A 22,236-nucleotide genomic window follows, 5' to 3' on the forward strand; every position below is an offset into this window, starting at 1 on the left:
CTGGGGAGGAACTGTGCCTTAAAGAAAACCATGGTAGTTGATGGTTGTCACAGCAATAATCAAAATATTAACTATAATCTGGGCCTGGAAAGGTGACAAATATTTATATGTTAAAAATGGACAAACTAATTGTTCTGGAAGCCTGCCTGTTCTATGACATGAAGAAAATGTTTGAATTCAACAGAGGAAAATTACAATGGGAAAAGAAAATCAAGCAAATCATCAAAAGAGAAAAAAAATCAATGCTATCTCATAGGGAGAATGCTTTTACTGAAAGAGCTCTTCATATACTGTCTTGGTAGTGAAACTTGTAAACTGAGAGGACTTCCTGGAGATTATCCAGACCTTGGGAAATGTTTGATTTAGTGTAAAATCGAAACTTATAAGATTATTAAGGGGTTGGACACGTTAGAGGCAGGAAACATGTTCCCAAAGTTGGGGGACTCCAGAACAAGGGGCCACAGATTAAGAATAAGGGGTAGGCCATTTAGAACTGAGATGAGGAAAAACTTTTTCAGTCAAAGAGTTGTGAATCTGGAATTCTCTGCCTCAGAAGGCAGTGGAGGCCAATTCTCTGAATGCATTCAAGAGAGAGCTAGATAGAGCTCTTAAGGATAGCAGAGTCAGGGGGTATGGGGAAAAGACAGGAACGGGGTACTGATTGAGAATGATCAGCCATGATCACATTGAATGGCGGTGCTGGCTTGAAGGGCCGAATGGCCTCCTCCTGCACCTATTGTCTATTGTCTAGTGCCACATGGGAGGTCAGTGCACAAGTTGGAAATACAAGGAATTATTGAACAGTTAAGGAACTCGATCAGAAACTAGTTCCATCAAAGGCAGAGAGTATTCATGGTGCAGCTGATGACCATATTGTTTTCTCAAGGGTTCGGTGCTAGGATCTGTGCTGCACAGCAACTATTTAGACATGTCCATATGTGCAGAATTGTCCGCATTTATTAACGGCACTGAAGATGGGGAATAGTAAGGCTACAACCAATCAAGAACAGAGATATGAGGTACAAAGGGACCTGGATAAATTTGGAGGCTGGGTTGAGAATTAACACAAAATTCAATTCTTAATGAAAGCAGATTATGAATCCAAGAGATCAGATCAAAGAATGAGCTGTAAATTATAGGGTGCAGCACCATAAAGGGACCGTATTTGTGATCAGATCACTGAAGCAAAGTCCACTGTGCACACTCGTAATAAAAATAATCTTGCACTGTGCAACATGTAATGGAACACAAATGTGCAACTAGTGTACACACTATCAAGGTTCATACAGCATATCCAGAGAGTTGTGTATAGTTCTGCTTAACATGTTACAGCAAATAAATTAGAGCATTAAAAGTATGAGAAATATTTGCCTGATACCGTGGCTATAAGAAACTGTATATACTTGCACAAGAAAGAAAACAGAGAAGGTATCTAATGGGGATATTCAAATTCCTCAAGCATACTGATCAGTTGAGCCATTTAAAACTGCTTCCAGGTATCCTAAAACTGACTGTTCAAATTCCAGAAGGGTAAATATAAATAGAAAGATCTAAAATGGTTGTTTCATATTGGGTGACAAATATTATTTTAAAAAGGAGCATCCAGTATGAGAAATAAACAAATTGCTGGAGGAACTCAGCAGGTCAGGCAGCATCTCACTGGTTGCATCTCAGGGCACCAGAAACTTTAAAAGTGAATAAGGTAGATATTTTGCAAAATGACCAAGTACCTGAGGGTGATGATTTTTTTTAAAGCTATCTGCTTTTCAACTTTATGCCAGATAGAATAACACTGCATTGTACTTTGATCTGTCCTCAAGTCTTATCATATTATCTCTGTGACCAAATGTCGATTTTATAAAAATACTAGACCAAGTGGACCCGTTGGGCCCAAACCTCTCCTGCATTGGTGCAGCACCCTCTCCTCCCCCTCCCCCTCGCTCCCCCCCTCCTCTCCCCTCCCTCCATCCTCTCCTTCGCCATCTCCCTCCTCCCCTCCCTGAACCCCCCTCCCCACTCCATCCCCCTCAACCCACTTTATCCTCCTTCCTCACCCCCCCCCCCCTCCCTAGGAGATAGATTTAAACTTTAAAATGTGCATAACTTTAAATATATAACACCAATTTCAATGAAACTTCTTCCATTAGCACCAAAGGGATAACGGTGAGTAAGGTGGGCCAAAAATCACCGCGCTATCGTGTACCATTTTGGCTGTAGTTCAGGAACAAACACACAAACAAACAAGAGTTTTAGTATATAGATGGCATAAAGTTAGGACGTTAAAAGGTCCAAGTAAACATTACAAAACTGATGTTTTGGGATTTATTTGAGGATGTAACAAGTACAATGGATAAGGGAGACCCAGTGGATGTGGTGTATCTGGACTTTCAAAAAGCCTTTGACAAGGTCCCACACAAGAGATTAGTGTGCAAAATTAGAGCACATGATATTGGACGTAGGGTATTGACATGGATAGAGAACTGGGTGGCAGATAGGAAGCAAAGAGTAGAAGCATAGAAAATAAGTGCAGGAGGAGGCAATTTGGCCCTTTGAGCCAGCACTGCCATTCATTGTGATCATGGCTGATCATTCTCAATCAGTAGCCTGTGCCTGCCTTCTCCCCATATCCCTTGATCCCACTAGCCCCAAGAGCTCTATCTAACTCTCTTTTAAATTCATCCATTGAATTGGCCTCCACTGCCTTCTGTGGCAGAGAATTCCACAAATCCACAACTCTCTGGGTGAAAAAGTTTCTTCTCACCTCAATTTTAAATAGCCTCCCCTTTATTCTTTGACTGTGGTCCCTGTGGACTCCAACATTGGGAACATTTTGCCTGCATCTAGCTTGTCCAGTCCTTTTATAATTTTATACGTCCCTATAAGATCCCCTCTCATTCTTCTAAACTCCAGTGAATACAAGCCCAGTCTTTCCAATCTTTCCTCATATGACAGTTCCGCCATCCCAGGATTAACCTCGTAACCTACGCTGCACTGCCTCAATAGCAAGGATGTCCTTCCTCAAATTAGGAGACCAAAACTGCCCCCAGACCCCAGATGTGGTATCACCAGGGCCCTATACAACTGCAAAAGGACCTCTTTGCTCCTATACTCAAATCCTCGAGTTATGAAGGCCAACATGCCATTAGCTTTCTTCACTGCCTGCTGTACCTGTCGCTTACATTCAGTGACTGGTGTACAAGGACACCCAGGTCTCGTTGCACTTCCCTTTTACCTAATCTGACACTATTGAGATAATAATCTGCCTTTTTGTTTTTGCCACCAAAGTGGATAACCTCATATTTATCTACATTGCCATGCATCTGCCCACTCACTCAACCTGTCCAAGTCACCCTGCAACCTTCTAACATCCTCTTCGCAGTTCATACTGCTACCCAGCTTTGTGTCATCTGCAAACGTGCTAGTGTTATTTCTAATTCCATCATCCAAATCATTAATATATATTGTAAATAGTTGCGGTCCCAGCACTGAGCCTTGCGGCACTCCACTCGCCACTGCCTGCCATTCTGAAATGAACCCGTTTATTCCTACTCTTTGCTTCCTGTCTGCCAACCAATTCTCTATCCATGTCAATACCCTACCCCCAATACCATGTGCTCAAATTTTGCTCACTAATCTCCCATGAGGGTCCTTAAAAGATTTCTGAAAGTCTAGATACACTACATTCACTGGCTCTCCTTCAACCATTTTACTTGTCACATCCTCAAAAAATTCCAGAAGATTCCAGCAATTAATGGGTCCTTTTCAGAATGGCAGGCAGTGAGGTGCCTTGGGTGCCGCAAGGCTCGGTGCTGGGACCCCAGTCGTTTACAATATATATTAACGATTTAGACAAGGTAATTAAATGTATCATCTCTAAGTTTGCAGATGACACAAAGCTGGGTGGCAAGGTGAGCTGCGAGGAGGATGCTATGAGGCTGCAGGGTGACGGATAGATTGGGTGAGTGGGCAGAAACATAGCAGATGCAGTATAATGTGGATAAATGTGAAGTTATCCAATTTGGTGGCAAGAACAGGAAGGCAGATTATTATCTGAATGGTGTCAGATTAGGAGAAGGGGTGGTGTAACGAGACCTGGGTGTGCTTGTACTTCAGTCATTGAAAGTAGGCATGCAGGTACAGCAGGCAGTGAAGAAAGCAAATGGCATGTTGGCTTCATAGTGAGAGGATTTGAGTTTAGGACCAAGGAGGTCCTACTGCAGTTGTACAGGGCCCTGGTGAGACTGCACCTGGAGTATTGTGTGCAGCTTTAGTCTCCTAATTTGAGGAAGGACATTATTACTATTGAGGGAGTGCAGCGTAGGTTCACCAGGTTAATTCCCGGGATGGCGGGACTGAAGAATGATGAAAAAATGGGTCGACTGGGCTTTGTATTCGCTGGAATTTAGAAGGATGAGAGGGGATCTTATAGAAATATATAAAATACTTAGAGGATTGGACAGGGTAGACGCAGGAAAAATGTTCCCGGTGGTGGGGGAGTCCAGAACCAGGGGTCACAATTTAAGAATAAGGTTGTAGGCCATTTAGGACTGAGACGAGGAAAAACTTCTTCACCCAGAGAGTTGTGAATCTGTGGAATTCTCTGCCACAGAAGGCAGTGGAGGCCAATTCATTGGATGTTTTCAAGAGAGAGTTAAATCTAGCTCTTAAGGCTAAAGGAATCAAGGGATTTGGGGAAAAAGCGGGAACGGGGTACTGATTTTAGATGATCAACCATGATCATATTGAATGTTGGTGCTGGCTCAAAGGGCCTACTCCTGCACCTATTTTTCTATGATCGATATGAACATGTTGTGAGATATACACAGATGAAAACATGCTGCACATTGCACTTAAACGATTTGCTCCTTCATTGCAGTGCAAGCCACACTATTCTATCAATCTTCACTGCCATGCTAAATTACAGGTGAACAGTGAAATGTCTCAAACAGCAAACAAAATTGTGATTGTTTAACTCACAAAAAATAATACTGTGGCAACTCAGTCTTGTTAATGATACATAGCTAATACGGTTGCTACACACCATTCTTTGTGCACTGTTAACCCACTCTACCAATGAGAGGAAATATAATTTATCCCCATCACTTTTCCCTTGTGTGAACTCTGTGAATGGGTTGCATTGTGCAGCCAAATCAACAAGAAATGCTTCGAGAATGGAAAGTCCACAGATTATTCATTTTGTCTTAATGACTCCACCTATAAACTTACCTGCACCCACAAAATTCAAGTTAATGATCTTCCTGCCCTAACATATTCCAGATTTCTTGTAAACACCAAAGTCCTTCAAAAATCACATTACATTCTCCTACAGAAGATGTGAACAACACTTCAACATTTAATAATTTCAGTGGAAAATGAAAATCCTTTTGGTGCCATGCAATGCAGTTGACCGTTTTTGGTAATTACTGATATAATTCAAATTCAAAAACAAATTAGTTCCTGTTCAGCAATAGTCAATATGTTTTTAAATATCGGAATATTTTGTACTTTATCACAAACATTTTCTTACACAATTTAAAACTTTCAACACAACCATTAACATTGCCATCATCCAACATCTAAATATTTACTCCTATTCTTGGCAAAAACATTCCCAAAAACTGCACCAATACAAGGACATCCTTCCTTCTCAAAGACTACAGACTCCCATCAATTTTCACCAAACCCTTGGTCCCAGAGCCTTGCCAGATTATCCATTTTGCCAAACCAACAGAGATCACCTAATAATAATTCAACAATACACTTCTGACCCACTAATTATACCCCTCCCGTGTCTCTAAAGCACCATGAACCATAAATAAATAAAGAATTAACAATTAACAAAGTAGTAACCAGTCTTTCAGGACACATCCTAAAAGAGCATGCACCACCCGCAATGCTCTCAAAAATTTGTCCGGATTAAAGGTGACGTTACCGGAAAATTCGTGGTGTACCTGTATCAGCAAGACAAGCAAATTTGGATTTCCAAAACAATTCAGCACAGCCTCTGTATTTGGATTAATGTTCTTTATCTACTGCTAAATAGTACATGAGATGACACTTGGGAGGACTGTGTGCAGTTCTGGTCAGCCAATTGTAGGAAGGATGTCATTGGTTGGAAAGGGTGCAGAAGAGATTCATCAGGATGATGAAACAATAAACTGCAAATGCTGGTTTAGAAAAATGTGCTGAAGTAACTCAACGGATCAGGCAGCATCTCTGTGCGTAGGTCATGTTTCGGGTTGGGACCCATCTCCAGACACAAGGATGTTACCTGGACGGTGTGGACAATGTGGGCCGAAGGGCCTGTTTCCGTGCTGAATGGCTCTAAGACTCTTTGTTAATTTTTAAAATGTTACACTTGGAGCTCGTCATCTGCCCTGCTTGCTCTCATTTTCTTTTGCCAATCTTTTTCAAATTTTCCTTCTGACCCTACTGGAGTATTACTTATTTTGAGCATTGTATTGAAATCAATTTCATTCTGTACAGTTAAAGAATTTGTTTTAGAATCAAATCTGAACTCCAGTACCTCTCAAAAACCTGCATTTGACAACCTTATTTTCTGTATAAATTCAAAACAAGTCCAAAGATAACAACTATAATCTTCAAAAGAATTTAAAGATCCGCAGAAAACGAAGATCAAACACACAGGGAATACATCAGCCTATCAGAATGATCACAAAGAAACCTCTCCTGTAACATGCACAGTAAAAACTCCAGTCCAAAGAGAATTTAGATAACGTTTATCAAAGGCAGACTCTTCAAGGAACAGTCAGTCAGGCATTTAACAACACATTAGACGGGAGAGGATTCTGATTGCAGACAAAACAGAATTGCTGAACTGTTTCTTTTCACTGGGCTTAATCTGAGAACCGGAATAATAACAGAGAAATTAATAAGATAATTTTGCTACCTCAGTTGTTTACCTCTTTTGAGGAACACACAGAACAAAATATTCACACATACATATTCATCGCCCTCCCAAAACCTGTTCCAGTCCTCTTCCAAAGATGTTTCAGCCTGGCATGTAATCTCACAGGATACGGAGTACCAACAGTAATGGAATGCCAAGTCCAATCCAGTCTTCAGCTGATATCATATATATGCTTTAGTTCTACACTAGGCGTGTCCTTATGACTGAAGAGCTCTAATGGATTGAACAACTACACCCTTGGATTTGTGACACTCTCTGCCATACTTGGGGATGCAGTAAGCCATCAAGCGGCAGAAGTGGAAATGTAGGAACCTGGTACAGGTTTGTGTATAGTAAGCTACCGATTCAAATGGCAAGACAACCAAGATCACTCCTGTAAATAGTATTTTGGTGGCACGGGGCAATAACTGTAGCCTGATGCTCATCCAGTTCCTCCAAGACTTCAAAACACAGGCCATATCGATTCAGTCAACGCGAAGAGGAAATACAAACTATAAGGTCCTCAATGTGTGTGCCCGGGTGGCTTTCATTCATATGTCAACTTTAAACATATGGTCCACACAGGGAAGGGGGACCAGATAAAAATGAAACTAAAGTTTTCTAATAAAATTGAGCCAAATAATTTTATTTTTTAAAACAAATTCAGCAGTACAACAGATGGTAAATTCATTATCCAATTCAGGAAGGGACAATGATTTTGAAGATCAAGTAATTTTGCACCATCTCAGTGGTGTTGTGGCTCCTTACTCCCCAACATCTGCTCTATTTACTAGACTACGTTTTTGTGTTTATAAATGGTAAAAATTCTGGGTCAAATATTGAGCAGCTTGGTAGCCTGTAATTCCATGGAGAATCTTTGGATTACTTAAATTGTGTTAAAATGCCATCAATCATCAGGGACAAGATAATCCCAAAGGGTTTTTGGCAAAAATAGATCCAAGTCGAAAGATCATCAGCATGGCCTGGGTGCAAAACATCAGGATCTACTACCTGGGCCTAGTTACCATTTGTAGATGCCTTTGCCTTGTGGGTGCAGGGTCGCAAAGCCTGGAACTTGATTTCTATGATTCTGCGGACCCAAACAAATGTGCTCATTGCAACAGAATGGGCGGAGCAGATGAGCATGGTCCAATTTTATTCAACGAAATAAAACGGTCAACAGAGGACCACCTCTATTTTATGGATGAATTTTGAAGGTTGTAAATGGATGCTAATTTGCCAGAAATGAACTTGCACTGTCGCACAAAAACAGAGCCTTGTTTTATTGGAATTCAAATAGTTCCTGCCTTGTATCTAGAAACTTGATCATGAACATACTGAGAAAGTCATTCATTACACCTAGATAATTTCCAGAAGGCATTTATACAACTTCCTTATATTTTACACATATATATATTTTATATATATTTTTTATAGCCAACTGCAGAAAGAATTTGATGATGGCAGTACTAATATCATAAATTGTAATAATTTCCTGAAAACACTCTTCTGCTCCAGAGAGACTGTGCAGACCAGGTCTACAAATGCCACAAAACCAGCATTCGTACATTTCAAGCACACAAATGTATGGAGTAAAATGTAATTAATTCCACTATTTCTTTCAAGGCAAAACATTCAAACTTAATTTTCAGTTATTTAGAATGTTCGAAGAAAACATAACATAATTCAATTTCTGCAATAACTTCGCTTTCTCTCCAGCTCTTGTTAATATGTTGAATATTTACAATTTAGAAATGAACTTTATTCTTGCAAACATTATCATACTTGGGTACACACAAAAAGCTGGAGTAACTCAGCGGGACAGGCAGCATCTCTGGAGAGAAAGAATGGGTGACGTTTCAGGTTGAGACCCTTCTTAAGACCCGAAACATCACCCATTCCTTCTCTCCAGAGATGCTGCCTGTCCCGCTGAGTTACTCCAGCTTTTTGTGTCTATCTTCAGTTTAAACCAGCATCTGAAGTTCCTTCTTACACATCATACTTGGGTAGTTTGGCCTCTTCTCATAAAACGAAGTATAATCAAAAGACATAATTACTGGAGGGAAAAGGGTTATCACAATTCTCTCACGAGTAAATATTACTGTTGTTAACCACTCGATAGCTTCTGTGCTTTGCTTTCACCTCCACCTTCCCCCTCACCCCACACTTCCTCGAGTTTTTAAGTCAGTTCAGGAGACCTTTGCAGCAATATGAAAACAGAAAAGTTCATAAATACATTGAAAATTGACATACTTTTTCTTGTCCTTTTTGCTTGTCTGGGAAGATTGCTGAGCCTGTGATTGAAGCCATTGAGTTGCTGCTTTCCTTTTGTTGAAAGCATTCATTTCATCCTCCAGCTCCTTCTTCTTATCCTCGAGTTTCTTCTTCTCATCCTGATGAGTCTTCTTCAGGTAATCAAATTTTGCATGAAGCTGTGGACAGTAATTAAATCGCAAGGTTCAAATGTATATCTGTCTCAGGCATACAGGAAAATGAAAATCTTTAAGGAAGTCACCACAAGGCATAAACAAGAAATGGATTGAGACCAAATGTGAAATAATGTAAACAACTCAGTTTGTCTTGTGACGGGCAGGTCTCCGGTGGGGCTACAAAACCAGCTGCAGGAAATGCACATGCAACAGTCCAGAAGTAAAAATAGAAACATTTTCCTCACGGATGTATTTCATGCAAACGATGGTGACGTGTTTAGATACCTGCACTCTACAGTTGATATTTGTTGTCTGTAACCCAGTAATGAAAATTCCAGTGCTAGTAGCTACCTATGTTTAAAATTCCATTTAGCAATCCCCACAGATATATTCCAAAGTAAACATCACAAGTTGGGCCTGTTTCCATGCTGCATAACAATATGACTCTCCAGCTGAGGAACAAGCCCTTCGGCCCATGACGTATATGCCGAATATGATGCGTACTTAAATTAATCTCCTCTGCCTGCATGTGCTCCATATCCTTCCAGGCCCTGGCATATCCATGTAGCTTTTTAAAAGTTCCCAAGTGCCACTTTTGCATCTGCTTCCTCCACCATCCCTGGCAGCATATTCCAGACATCTATTGTGTACCATCTCTGCTCTCTGAACCACTGGTCTTCAACTGTGCCTTTAGCTGCATCTCTTAGTTTTAACATCATTAAAGACCAACAATTAGATTTCCTGGCAGGAAAAATGGCAATGCAGCGGCAGCACCATTGTCGGCCAAGTGAAGATGACTTGGTAATTTCTCAATCCTAGAGACTTCACGGCTCAGTTCCACGTGTATTGTTGGCTCAACTCACTACAGATTTCTGGAGAAGCTTTCTTACTCTCATTGGAAAGTTGCTGTAATTTTAGTCATAAGTTCAGACTCTGAAGAGTAAATTCAGACTTTTACTGAACAGGTTGCTCATTGCCCAGCCAAACATCCGACTGCTCAGTGTTTTTCAACTACACTGTCAGCCAATGAGGAAAATAGCCCTTGTTTTTTTCCACTTTATTCTCATTATTATTTCCTTTAGAAAAAATTGCAGATTCAAGCCTGTACTACAAAACCTGCAATAAACACCACTGGGGTAGCAGAGTGGTGCAGTTTGTGGAGCTACTGCCTCACAACAACAATCCCATCTTCCAGTGCTGCCCATGTGCAGTCTGCTCTGTGACCATGTGCACTTCCTCAAATGTTTTCCTCACACATTTTTAGTTTAGTTTAGCGATACAGTGCGATAACAGGCCTTTTAGCCCACCGATTCTGCGCCCACCAGGGACAGTTTACAACCTTTACCAAAGCCAATTAATCTACAAACCTGTAAGTCTTTGGAGTGTGGGAGGGCACCTAGGGAAAACTCACGTAAACATATAAACATTAAAAATAGGTGCAGGATTAGGCCATTCTATCCTTTGAGCCAGCACTGCCATTCAATATGATCATGACTGATCATCCAAAATCAGTACCCTGTCCCTGCCTTTTTCCCATATCCTTTGATTCCTTTAGCCCCAAGAGCTAAATCTAACTCTCTTGAAAACATCCAGTGAATTGGCCTCCACTGCCTTCTGTGGCAGAGAATTCCACAGATTTACAACTCTCTGGGTGGAAACATTTTTCCTCACCTCAGTCGTAAATGGCCTACCCCTTGTTCTTAGCTGTGATCCCTGGTTCTGGACTCCCCCAACATGGGGCACATTTTTCCTGCATCTAGTCTGTCCAATCCCTTAAGAATTTTATATGTTTATACAAGATCCCCTCTCACCCTTTTAAATTCGTAGTCAGGGGGAGGAGGTACAAACTCCGTCAGGGCAACACCTGTATTCAGGATCGAACCCAGGTCTCCGACACTGTATAGCAGCAACTCTACCGCTGTGCCACCCCTAAAGCCATGTAGGTAGCCATTGCAAATTGCTCCAAATGTGAAGGTGAATAGCAGAATCTGGGAGAGGTGATACAGATAATGGGAGAATAATCTGAGATTAGAGTAGGATTAGTGTGAATGGCTCATTTGATGCAGACTGAATGGCTTGTGTTCATACTGTGTGACTGTGTTAACATGGAATTCAGCAGGTAGTTATACCTCTTTTTCAGCCACCTTCAGCTCAGACTCCTTTTCTTTTACCCTCATGACGAACATTTGTCTCATCTCTTCCTCCTTTTTCTGCAGCTCAGTTAAGAATTCATTTCGCTTTGCCTCGTAGGTCTCCTGCAGACTACAGCACAAATACAGGAAATTAAAAGGGACGCAATTTCAATTCCACACCATACATGCATCCATGTTCTTCATTCAAAAAAATCTACAAGGTTGTTTTACCTGACTCATCCCATATTTGGGAATTAAAACATAACGATTGTCCATCATGAAAACGAACAGCCTCGGTAACTAAATTTAATACATTCCACAGTTTTAAAAATAACAAGTACAAAAATGCAGTTTAATGAAATAATCAGATGGACTGCAGATGCATAAAGCATATTAGCAAAAGATGTTGGATTGTATTCAATTATCTAACCAAAAAACAGATTTGAATTTACTAAAAATAGAAACACTGTGCCCCACATCTCCAAGGTAAAAAAAAACTTTAATTGACAACTTTATTATGAATGTAATCCAGTATGTAAAACATGTGCTACACACAACCATGAACATACACAAGGTTGAATCAAATAGTACATTCTCCTATACAAGGGTTCTGGAGGTGAGGTACTACCTTGTATGTCATGCCATGATTCAGCAGGGACTTTTCTTGTTATTATATTAAATGGACAGTCCTGCATAATATTCTTCACGAGAATTACAACTTTTAAAATTCACCCTTTAAACAGGAATCAACAATTGTATAAAGCTCTTATTCTGATTATTCTAGTTCACTGTCTATTTGTATAAACTACAATGTGTCCATACTAACAACTATAACCAAATGTCTTGCTATTATGCCACATGATCTCATGCTCGAACTACCAAACCTCAACAATTTGATAGACCAGTTTTGTACCTGAATGGTTTGTTGTCAGGGTCGGTGTCCTTAAATCCCATTTCCTCCAGCTTACATCGTCTGTACAGTTCATAATGACGAGTATGTGTCTGCTCCCTCAGATCCTCCATATTTACACGAATCAACATTTCACGAAGCTTCACAAAGTCACAGTGGTTTTCGTTTTCCACTGCAAATTAGTTATTTATATTTCCCCAAAAAAGAACCAAAAGAAAGAACATAAGACTTTATTTTGGCAGCAACTGTTCCCGTACAACAATTTCTGAAGCATATCAATGTTCCATCGCGTTTTCATAAATCAGTGACGCCTAGACAGTGAGAAACTATATTTGACATTAAATGTCAAAATCCAGTACTGGTCCACCAACTTTATGAAAGACAGAGTAAGCATTACAGATTTTTAAAAGATAGTTTACATGTAACGGTTGGGAATCCAATCTCAAATGAATTTTTTATTTTAATATATTAATCCTTTTACACAATTGGATGTCACTAACTACCTATCCCTTACTGTCCTTAAGGTGGCAGTGCAGAGCCACCACCTCAAACCATTTGCAGTCCTGGTGTTCATACCCCAAGTGTTGTGGAGCAGGGAGTTTGAAGTTTTAGACGCAGCAACAAAGATGTTTATTGTCATTACTTCCAAGACAGGATGATGCATGATTTAAGAACGGATGACACTCAAAAGATACCCAGCAAGATGCCAAATTTTAGCTCTTTATCTTGCAACGAATGTTGTCTGACCAGCAGTTTCTGACATTTTCTTTTTTATTTTCAGATTTCTAGCATCCGCAAATTTTTTGTTTTAATTTTCATGGGACGCATTTGAAAAGGGAGCGTGCAGATGGTTATGTCAACTTTACACCTGCTGCACTTGAACTTAATGTCAGACTTGAAAGGTGCGTGATGCTCCAACAAACCCATTCCATTGGATCCAAAAACGTGTTTATTTCTAACAGTAAAAAAGGGTGTTAATTCTATTTAAACAGATCAAATGCATCTTCTAAAGTATTCACCTGATTACCAATAATAAAAGAACGTTAAAGATGATAGCAAGAGTTCACTTTGATGCAAGTCCTACAAAGAAAATTACTCAATTTTGCAATTGTCACTCCTCCTGTTAATGAAATGAAAGCAAAGGCTAGACAAATGAAAAATGCATCTTCCTCATCAGACGTACCCTGTACAATTCCCCAAGGATATTGTCGAGCTTTCGCCATTTTATTTCCAATCTTAATTTCTTCAGTGCTGCCAACGACAGCAAATGGAAGATGACCCTGCAGAGAACAAAAACGGAAGTAAGTTCTTCCCAAATCCTCTTACGAGGGAACGAATGACAGAAACACACTCCACTGTCATTGCCCTTGATGTGGATATATTTTCTTTGAAACGGGGTTATTTTCAAGCAGAAGAAATGGTTTTGGAAAAATATAATCCAGAAAAATACCACAATGCCCGATTCTGATGTGTAAAATTTATAAATGAATCCTTAGAGATACTTAACAATTACAATCACAAAGTTATTTAGAGAATAGATAAAGAAATATAGTTATTAAAGTTCATCTCAACCAGACAACTACACCCAAGTTATTGAAATTATATATGCCCTCAGGTTTTGGTAATGAAGAGATATCACCAGATTGTGTCATGACAGACTAAATTAAAACTGACAAGTCAAACAGGCAAAGATGTAAGTTGCAGAAGAGTAAAATATAGCCAACAATTTCTTCAGATTATATTAGGTGCAAAAGTTATGGCTCCTATAAAGTCAAAAACTTTAAAATGCTGGAAGCAAAAAATATTCTATTAAAGTAATTACAACCTACATTCATTGTTGAATTGATTTCCGCAACAGTTTCATCATCCGTTGGGAACTGGTAAATCTGCACGCCATTACTGACTAATTCACTCATGATTTTGATCTTGAATTTATGTAGTTCGCTCTTTGAGATTGTGTCGGCTTTGGCAATTATCGGGACTATATTCACCTGCAAAAATAAAGAAATCTACTAGCTCTTGTTCACATTCTTACAACTGCATAACACCCTTTTCCATGTTTTAAATGCAACTTAAATTGCTGCAAAGTTAAAGAACCAGATTAATAATACACCAATTTCTGATTAGATATACGATTCTGGTACTCTGACTCATGCACGTTAATAGCACATTATAATAGAATCTATCCATGAAAAAGCAGCTGTATGTAAAGGGCCTCTTCCACTATCGCATGGCTTCCTTTCTCAACTGTTTCTTTATTAGCTGTGAACATGCACTCAAAAAAGGTTTATCCTTGAACCGAACTCTCACCTCTGATGGAGGCAACCACCGATGAAAAGCAGGTAGTTCCTCAAAAAAGAGGCAAAAGACTACAGATGCTGGAATCTGGAGCAAATAACAAAGTGCTGGAGGAACCCCAACAAGCTAGACAACACCTGTGTGGGGAAATAGACAATGTTTCCGGTCAGGATCATTCTTCTGATGTTCCTCGAATGTCTTTCTGATCACTGTAAATTTTATTTTGAAATTGGCTATTGTTAACTGAGCACCAGCTAAATTCATAAGGTCCAAGAACTCCAACATGAGCCAAAGTTGGTGTATGTGCTATTTCCTTCTGTTTCCCCCATTCTTGACAAAAGCATGATATGATTGCCAGATGTGGCTTTATAAAGCAATCTTTCCAATGTACTTCCAAATGCACGCAAGCTTTACTCAGAAATGTATGGTTCTAGACAGAATATCGGGACAGGCAGCAAGAGTTCTGGCATTGACATCTGGATGGTTTCTTGGTTTAAATCCACTGTAAATGGATCTATACAGTGATAAATGGCTCGACTGTAATCATGTATTGTCTTTCAACTGACTGGATAGCACACAATAAAAGCTTTTCACTGTACCTCGCTCGGTACACGTGACAATGAACGAAACTGACTGACTGGTTTGAGGCTGCCCAAACAGTGGAGCAATCCAGATAAATCGTTTCCATTCTAAATAATGGAACACGGATTGTTCAACGTACCCTACAAAGAGGCAGCCATAGCTGGGGCCCATGCGGGCGCCCATAGCTACGCCTTGGACTTGGAGGAAATGGGAGAAGTCGAAGTAAAACGTAGACCAAACGTGATCGTTTCGCAGAACACCTTCGCTTAGTCCGTCTGAACCTACCTGGTCTCCCGGTTGCTCAACACTTTAATTCTCCTTCCCATTCCCACACTGACCTTTCTGTCCTGGGTCTCCTCCATTGTCAGAATGAGGCTAAACGCAAATTGGAGTAACAACATCTCATATTTTGCTGGGAAGCTTACAGCCCAGTGGTATGAATATTGATTTCTCTAACTTCAAGTAGCCCTGGCATTCCCTCTCTCTCTATCCCTCCCTCACCCAAGTCACACTAGCTTCTCGTTTTCACCGAATAGCTAACAATGGCCTTTTTCTTTTATCATTATTACTTTTTTTCATATCTTTCATTCATTGTTCTTTATCTCTCTACATCATCACCTATATCTCTCGTTTCCCTAATCCTTAACCATTCTGAAGAAAGGTCTCAACTCGAAACGTCACACATTCCTTCTCTCCAGAGATGCTGCCTGTCCCGCTGAGTTACTCCAGCTTTTTGTGTCTATCTTCGGTTTAAACCAGCATCTGCAGTTCATTCCTACTCATACTGCACACAAACAGGTTGTTCAGCCCATTTGTCCAAGATGACCATCATCGCCCATTTATACTATCCCTCCACTAATCTCATTTTATTCTCCCCACATTTTCCGTAACTCCCCCCGATTCTACCACTCATGAGATTCTAGGAATAATTTACAGTGAACACAGAACATATTGCCGTAGGCCACAGGAACAGACATTTCACCAAAGCTGAACATGATGCCAAATTAAACAAATCCTTTTTGCCTGCGTGTGATCCATATCCCTCCATTCGCTGCATATCGAAAAACCTCTTAAACACCACATTCTTCAATGGGCCACTGAACCTTATTATGAATCCTATGAAACCTGTAAAATTCTTCAACAGTTTTACATTTATATGACATTTTCAGCACAGCAAAACCTTCAACATGCTTCACAGGAGCATCAACAAAAGTTGACACCAAGCCACAAAAGTAGATACTGGGCATGGCATGATCTGACCTGCTGCTCGTAGTTAGAACAGTATCTACTGACACTTGGTGCCAAATGTCAGCTGTTCCCCCAAGGAGCTAGAGGTTTTGCCAGGTATCAAACCAGTCCACCCCTCATTTTGTTATCGAGCCCAACATCGCAGCTGAATTTAGCTCGTGTCTGTGCAGTCCCCCTTGCCAGTGGTCCTGGTGAGGCCAGCAATGAAGCAGATTGATGCAATCACCCAAGGATCACAATGTGCTGAAACCTTAAAGACTTTTTGTTTTCTTGCTACTGAAGACTCTAATTTATGTTATGTAATAATGATCAGCTCCCCATCACAGATTCTACCTTTGAGTTTGACAATAAGGAACACCACATCTGAATGGTACTTTGTTCTCCAATCCTGCCTCAAGAACAGTGCAAGAGTAAACCTTTTCTTCTTTCAACACCCCTGGCACAAAGCCCAAGTAAAACTCTTCAAAGCTGTGCCAACCCAGTTTCCACAGATTCCTGACTATTTTATTTCTTGCTTGATTGCACAATTGTACCTTGAAACATGGCACTGCTTTCATGTTTCTAGTCGGTTACAGAATTGTAAAGATAAGGATTCACAGGGATATAGTTACGAGAATACTACAACACTACTGAAATGTGGTTCTACTAAAGCCCAAATAAGAATGACATTGTTTTAGTTCATATCCGGTGAATGTGCCAAATAAACACACTTGATCCCTGGACTTTGGCTTGGCAGAGCTTGTTGCACTGTTAGGATGTGGTTCTAGATCCATGATTAATGGGTGTGACTCTACTGAGGCATATAATTTGGTGTATTATACTCCACTGAAATTTAACACTCGAGGCAGGTTCCTGATTGCGTTTGTAAGAAAGAATGTTGCAAACTACCCCATGACAAATTCTGCTTGGTGCACTCTGTACATTCAAACCTTTATTCACAGTCCTATCCATAATGTTTTACCACTACTTGCTAAGGCCATATAATGTCATGAATGGGAATTAGAATTTTATTTCAGTGGCCCGTCTGTCATTCACTTGTGTGTAAACCTTTCAAGCTGAAGTGTGCGGGAGGTTGGCAAAGACGATCGAGGGCCAAAGAAATGGCATGTGATTGACTGGCATTTCAGGACATCTGGGTATTAGCATGGTTGCCAAAAAGTAAATGAGAAATAGGGTTTTAAGGAACATCCTAAAGCATTATTTCGGGAGGGAATGTAACAACTCGGGTTTAGGCTGCAGTCAGCAGAATGACGTATTAGGGCGCATAAGGTATTTGAAAACCTGTCGGGTTACAGATGTTGGGAGGGGTAGGACCATGGAAAGCTTTTACAATATGGATATAACCAGACTAGGGAACAGTATTACTCATTGAGTTGGGCAGAAATTTCAGTGAGCTTGCGGGTGAAAGAAAGACAGTTGGTCATAAACTGTATGAGGTAAACCAATCTAGGAAGATAACCAATACAGGGATGATGGCATCAGGAGTAAATGAGTTGGTGAAACCCTAAAATATATTTGATCAATATTTGTACAATTTGTTAAGGATCTTAACACTAAAATGATCTAAGCGGGCTGTTTTTTTGATTAGATCATATAATTTGTCTTCCTTTAATTTAGAGATACAGTGTGGAACCGAGCCCTTCGGCCACCAAGTTCGCGCTGGACATCTATCACCCCGCACTATCCTACACACTAGGGGCAATTTATAATTTATAGAAGCCAATTAACCTACAAACCTGTATGTACATCTTTGGAATTTAGGAGGAAACTGGAGCACCCGAAGAAAACCCACGCAGTCACAGGGAGAATGTACAAACTCTGTACAGACAGCACCTGTAGTCAGGATCGAACATGGGTCTCTGGCGCTATAAGGCTACAACTCTACCACTACGCCAAGGTGCCACCCAATGTGCGCTTTCTGATATTTAATGATAAACACCTGAAGCAATGGACTTATAGTTTTACTTTTAATTATTTTTATTCAAGGGCTAGGTCATGTGAATGAATTGAAAGGAAGTAGACTTTAAGGTTATAACAGCATAATAGGAATCAAACATTTAAAGTACAAATGTTTAAGATATTTAAGATATAAACAAGATATTTTTAGTCAGGAATAAACCAGGAGTCAAGACCCAAGAGATCATGTCAGCATAGCCAGTACATGACGGGCAATTTCAACAATTCTTGGTACTTTCAAAAACTGCCACATTTTATCTGGAGATTTGACAATCTTGAATAAAAAGAAAACAATTACCTTGCTGTCTAATTTTTTCATGGTAACAAGATCAAGAGATTTTAGTGAGTGTCCTGTGGGCGCAATGAAGTACAAGCAGGTGTGAATTCTGGAGTCATGATAATTGTAGAACGAACGCTTGATTTTCAATTCTTCCTGAAGGTATACTTCAAACTGTGCATCAATGTATTCAACAATAGGCTTGTAGCTGTGTAAAAAAACACAGTATATTAGAGCTATAGGAAAATATTTTAAAGATGTAATTACCTGAAAAACATACCAAGCCAAACTGAGCCACCTAAAAAAAACCCAGAGACACAGAGTGTCTTGCCCAGAGTAGAGGAATTGAGAACCAGAAGATATAAGTTGAAGGTGAGGGGTGAAAGATTTAATAGGAACCCGAGGGATAACTTTTTCACACAAACGGTGGTGGGTGCATGGAACAAGCTGCTGGAGGAGGTAGTTGAGGCAGGTACCATCGCAACATTTAGACAGGTACATAGATAGGACAGGTTTAGAGGGATATGAGCCAAATGCAGGTAGGTGGGACTGGTGTAGATGGGACATGTTGGTCGGTGTGGGCAAGTTGGGGCGAAGGAGCTGTTTCCACACTGTAAAACTCTATGACAGTGATCCCTGTTAATACCTCAATAAGGGGTGGGTGGGGGGTGAGGGGACGAAGAACAAACCTGAATGAATTGTGTCACAAGTCAACAAATTGGGGATGCTAAATTCCCTAGTTAAACACATCAAGCTTTAGAGTGCGATGTTGGAATTGCATTACCCAAAGTTCCTTCTTTTTCTCCCAACAATTATGTAATATTTCAACAACTTTCCAATATGTCACTGTCGTTAACATCGCAGCTTTGACATGGGGTTTTGAAAAAGAGATTGGGATTAGGCAGACTCATTAATTCTACATACAACCATTTCACCTGCTAACATCTCAATTCCACTGCAAACATCCAAAAAGCAAGCAGCAGCATTAGAGCTGACAATACTGGGGATCACTACTTTGCTGTTGATCCTTATTATGTGTATTCACTGCAGAATAGCCCCATGGATTAAGTACAGGAGAGGTGTTACCATCAGTACAACTGAACTGTACAACCGAGGATTCATTCCAAGTACAATTATTCATGTGCAAAATTCTTACCTGTCTTCCTTGTTTATCTGATCCCCAAAACCCACTGTATCTACAATGGTCAGCTTTAGCCATACATTGCTCTCCTGCAATTCGTAACTGCGAGATTTTAACCGGACACCAGGCTCGTTGTGCGATGCTTGTGCATTTTCAAATTTAGTATTGAACAATGTGTCCATTAACGTTGATTTCCCAATACCAGTTTCACCTAAAAGATGTAAAGATATAAAACACTGTAAGTATGCAACAGTTCTTAGTTAATCCCTCCATTTATTGGGCCTATTAATGGTGAAATAGCAAGAGACATTAATATTTTGTTGAAAGTATTCCATATGTGAAAATGGATGCCTCCATTCCCTTGAAAACAGATGATCATAATAAATTGAAACAGATGCCATATTAGTTTCATTGAATGGATCAGTTCCAAACATTCCAATATTTATTCTTTTGCTTTACAGTACACCATGGTATAACACATGGCTCGTAATTTTTTAATGTGTATTAGCTCAATTTCCAATTTGTTTCCAAGTGCACGTGAACCATCCGGCAACTTCTGCATATGTTTTACTCCTCTTTTCAAGGATTTAAAAACAAATATATAGTGGCCAATGAACAATTGGAATACTTGTGTGATTTACTGCATTTCTAAATCGGAAAACGACTGGAGCTTGCATTGGACTGCAATACATATACTTACTGCATTTTATTAACTCACTCAAGTTATTTTTTGTGTTTTCAGCAAATTGTCCCCATTTACTGCAGAATTCTGAATAATGATAACTTCTGAGTGCAAAGGGGAAATATAGCATGAAATGGATGTGTACACATTACAAAAACATACAATACATAATTAAACAGGAATTATAGTTTCCCAACTATGTCTTCATCTTTATACTGACGATTTAATCTCTTTAATCTTCTTCAGGCTAAATGGCATGCACTGTTCTTCTCTTGCTTGGTACCCTGCTTGATAAATTCATCAGTACCTTTAGGCACATATTTGGAATAAAGACAGACAATTAACCTAAATTTGACTTGGTTCAGCAAGCAGTTGGCCCACAACGATGAGGTGAGTGAACTCTTCCTGTGCCATAAACATGAATCATTTTGAGAGCAGGGTCACCAAACCTTTTGACAGGAAGAAGTTTCCTCATAATCGCTTTCATAATCATATTGTGAAATTGTTTTATTGTCATGACATTTCTTCACTGCCATTTTTAAAACTAAACCTTTTTCCTTAGGAATAAAATTGTTTAATAAGTTTAAAGAGATAGCATTTATTAATAAAAACGATGCCCAACAATTTTATTAATGTCAAATTTCCCAAAGCTCCCTTTGCATGGCATAGTAAGCATGTTAATGCATAAAATAATTTTGTTGTTTGCTTAAAGTGATTTCACATCTCAAAGATAGGAATAGAACTAATTGAAACCCCAAGCATCTCCCTCTTTAATCCTAATGACATTTTAAAGTTTTCTCAATCATGCCAAGAATTTATTTGCAGTCTCTTATGGGATAAATCAGAAATATGTTAAGACAAATACAAAATGCTGAGGGAAAGACTAGTCAATCACTGGGCCTTGAACCTATGTGCTACCAGACCTTCACCCCTCCACAAATCGAGGCTTCTTTCCTCCCACAAAAGAAACAAGTGAAGAAATTCACAGTCTCTACGTCAGCACATCACTGACAATGTATCTACTGTATTCACACAGAGCTTGTGATCTGACGTGACACAAGCAATTTTTAAAAAACTATCAGTTTCCATATCACGGAACCATGCTGCATTTATATCTATCTTTTATAATTTTTGCAAGGCAATTCCTACATTTACTTTGTGAATCAAGAGATCTGTATTCTATGCAAATTCCAATACTAATGTGGCCACAAAGAATTAATGATCATGTAGTAAATAGGATTGTAAAATCGGATAAAGGCAAGATGAATTTTGTTTCCAGTGAAATACACTATAAACCATGTCAGTACTTGCTAAATAAAACCCCATTAATTAACCCTTCAGAAATCTTATAAAAATATTCTTCAAATGCTGGAAATATGAAAATTCTGATGAAAGGTGATTCACTTGAAAAGTTAACTCTCATTTCCAAATATGAAAGCAGAGAAATTAAATTTAATTATTTGCAGGATTAAAGGCCTCCACTATACAAATTATTAAGGCACTCATTTTTTTCTCTTCAGAAAATTTTACGGCCACACTTCATGCAATTAAGGGAGATTGCAATTCTTGACTACAAAAAACTAGAGAGATGAAATTTAGAAGGCTAGAGAAAACGATCAAAACGATTGTGCTGGGCAGCAAAATAGTACACAATAACTAGAACCCACTTGG

At 39.5% G+C, this 22,236-nt stretch overlaps 1 protein-coding gene across 6 annotated transcripts in view; it reads right to left on the minus strand.

The window, feature by feature from the left end:
- LOC144594736 (septin-11) overlaps positions 1 to 22,236 on the minus strand; it is a 70,542-nt gene that overhangs the window by 6,753 nt on the left and 41,553 nt on the right. For all 6 annotated transcript variants that reach the window (XR_013547421.1, XM_078401601.1, XM_078401582.1 and 3 more), the window contains 7 exons: positions 19,899 to 20,094; positions 18,764 to 18,950; positions 14,211 to 14,372; positions 13,565 to 13,661; positions 12,385 to 12,553; positions 11,469 to 11,601; positions 9,164 to 9,342 (listed from right to left, as the gene is read on the minus strand). Coding sequence is in view for 5 of the 6 variants with exons in the window: in XM_078401601.1 (XP_078257727.1) it covers positions 9,164 to 9,342; positions 11,469 to 11,601; positions 12,385 to 12,553; positions 13,565 to 13,661; positions 14,211 to 14,372; positions 18,764 to 18,950; positions 19,899 to 20,094 (1,123 nt within the window). In the remaining variant the exon portion in view is untranslated. The remainder of the gene's footprint in view (positions 1 to 9,163; positions 9,343 to 11,468; positions 11,602 to 12,384; positions 12,554 to 13,564; positions 13,662 to 14,210; positions 14,373 to 18,763; positions 18,951 to 19,898; positions 20,095 to 22,236) is intronic.

The sequence above is a fragment of the Rhinoraja longicauda genome, chromosome 1 (genome assembly GCF_053455715.1).
Source record: "Rhinoraja longicauda isolate Sanriku21f chromosome 1, sRhiLon1.1, whole genome shotgun sequence".
NCBI classification, from domain to species: domain Eukaryota; kingdom Metazoa; phylum Chordata; class Chondrichthyes; order Rajiformes; family Arhynchobatidae; genus Rhinoraja; species Rhinoraja longicauda.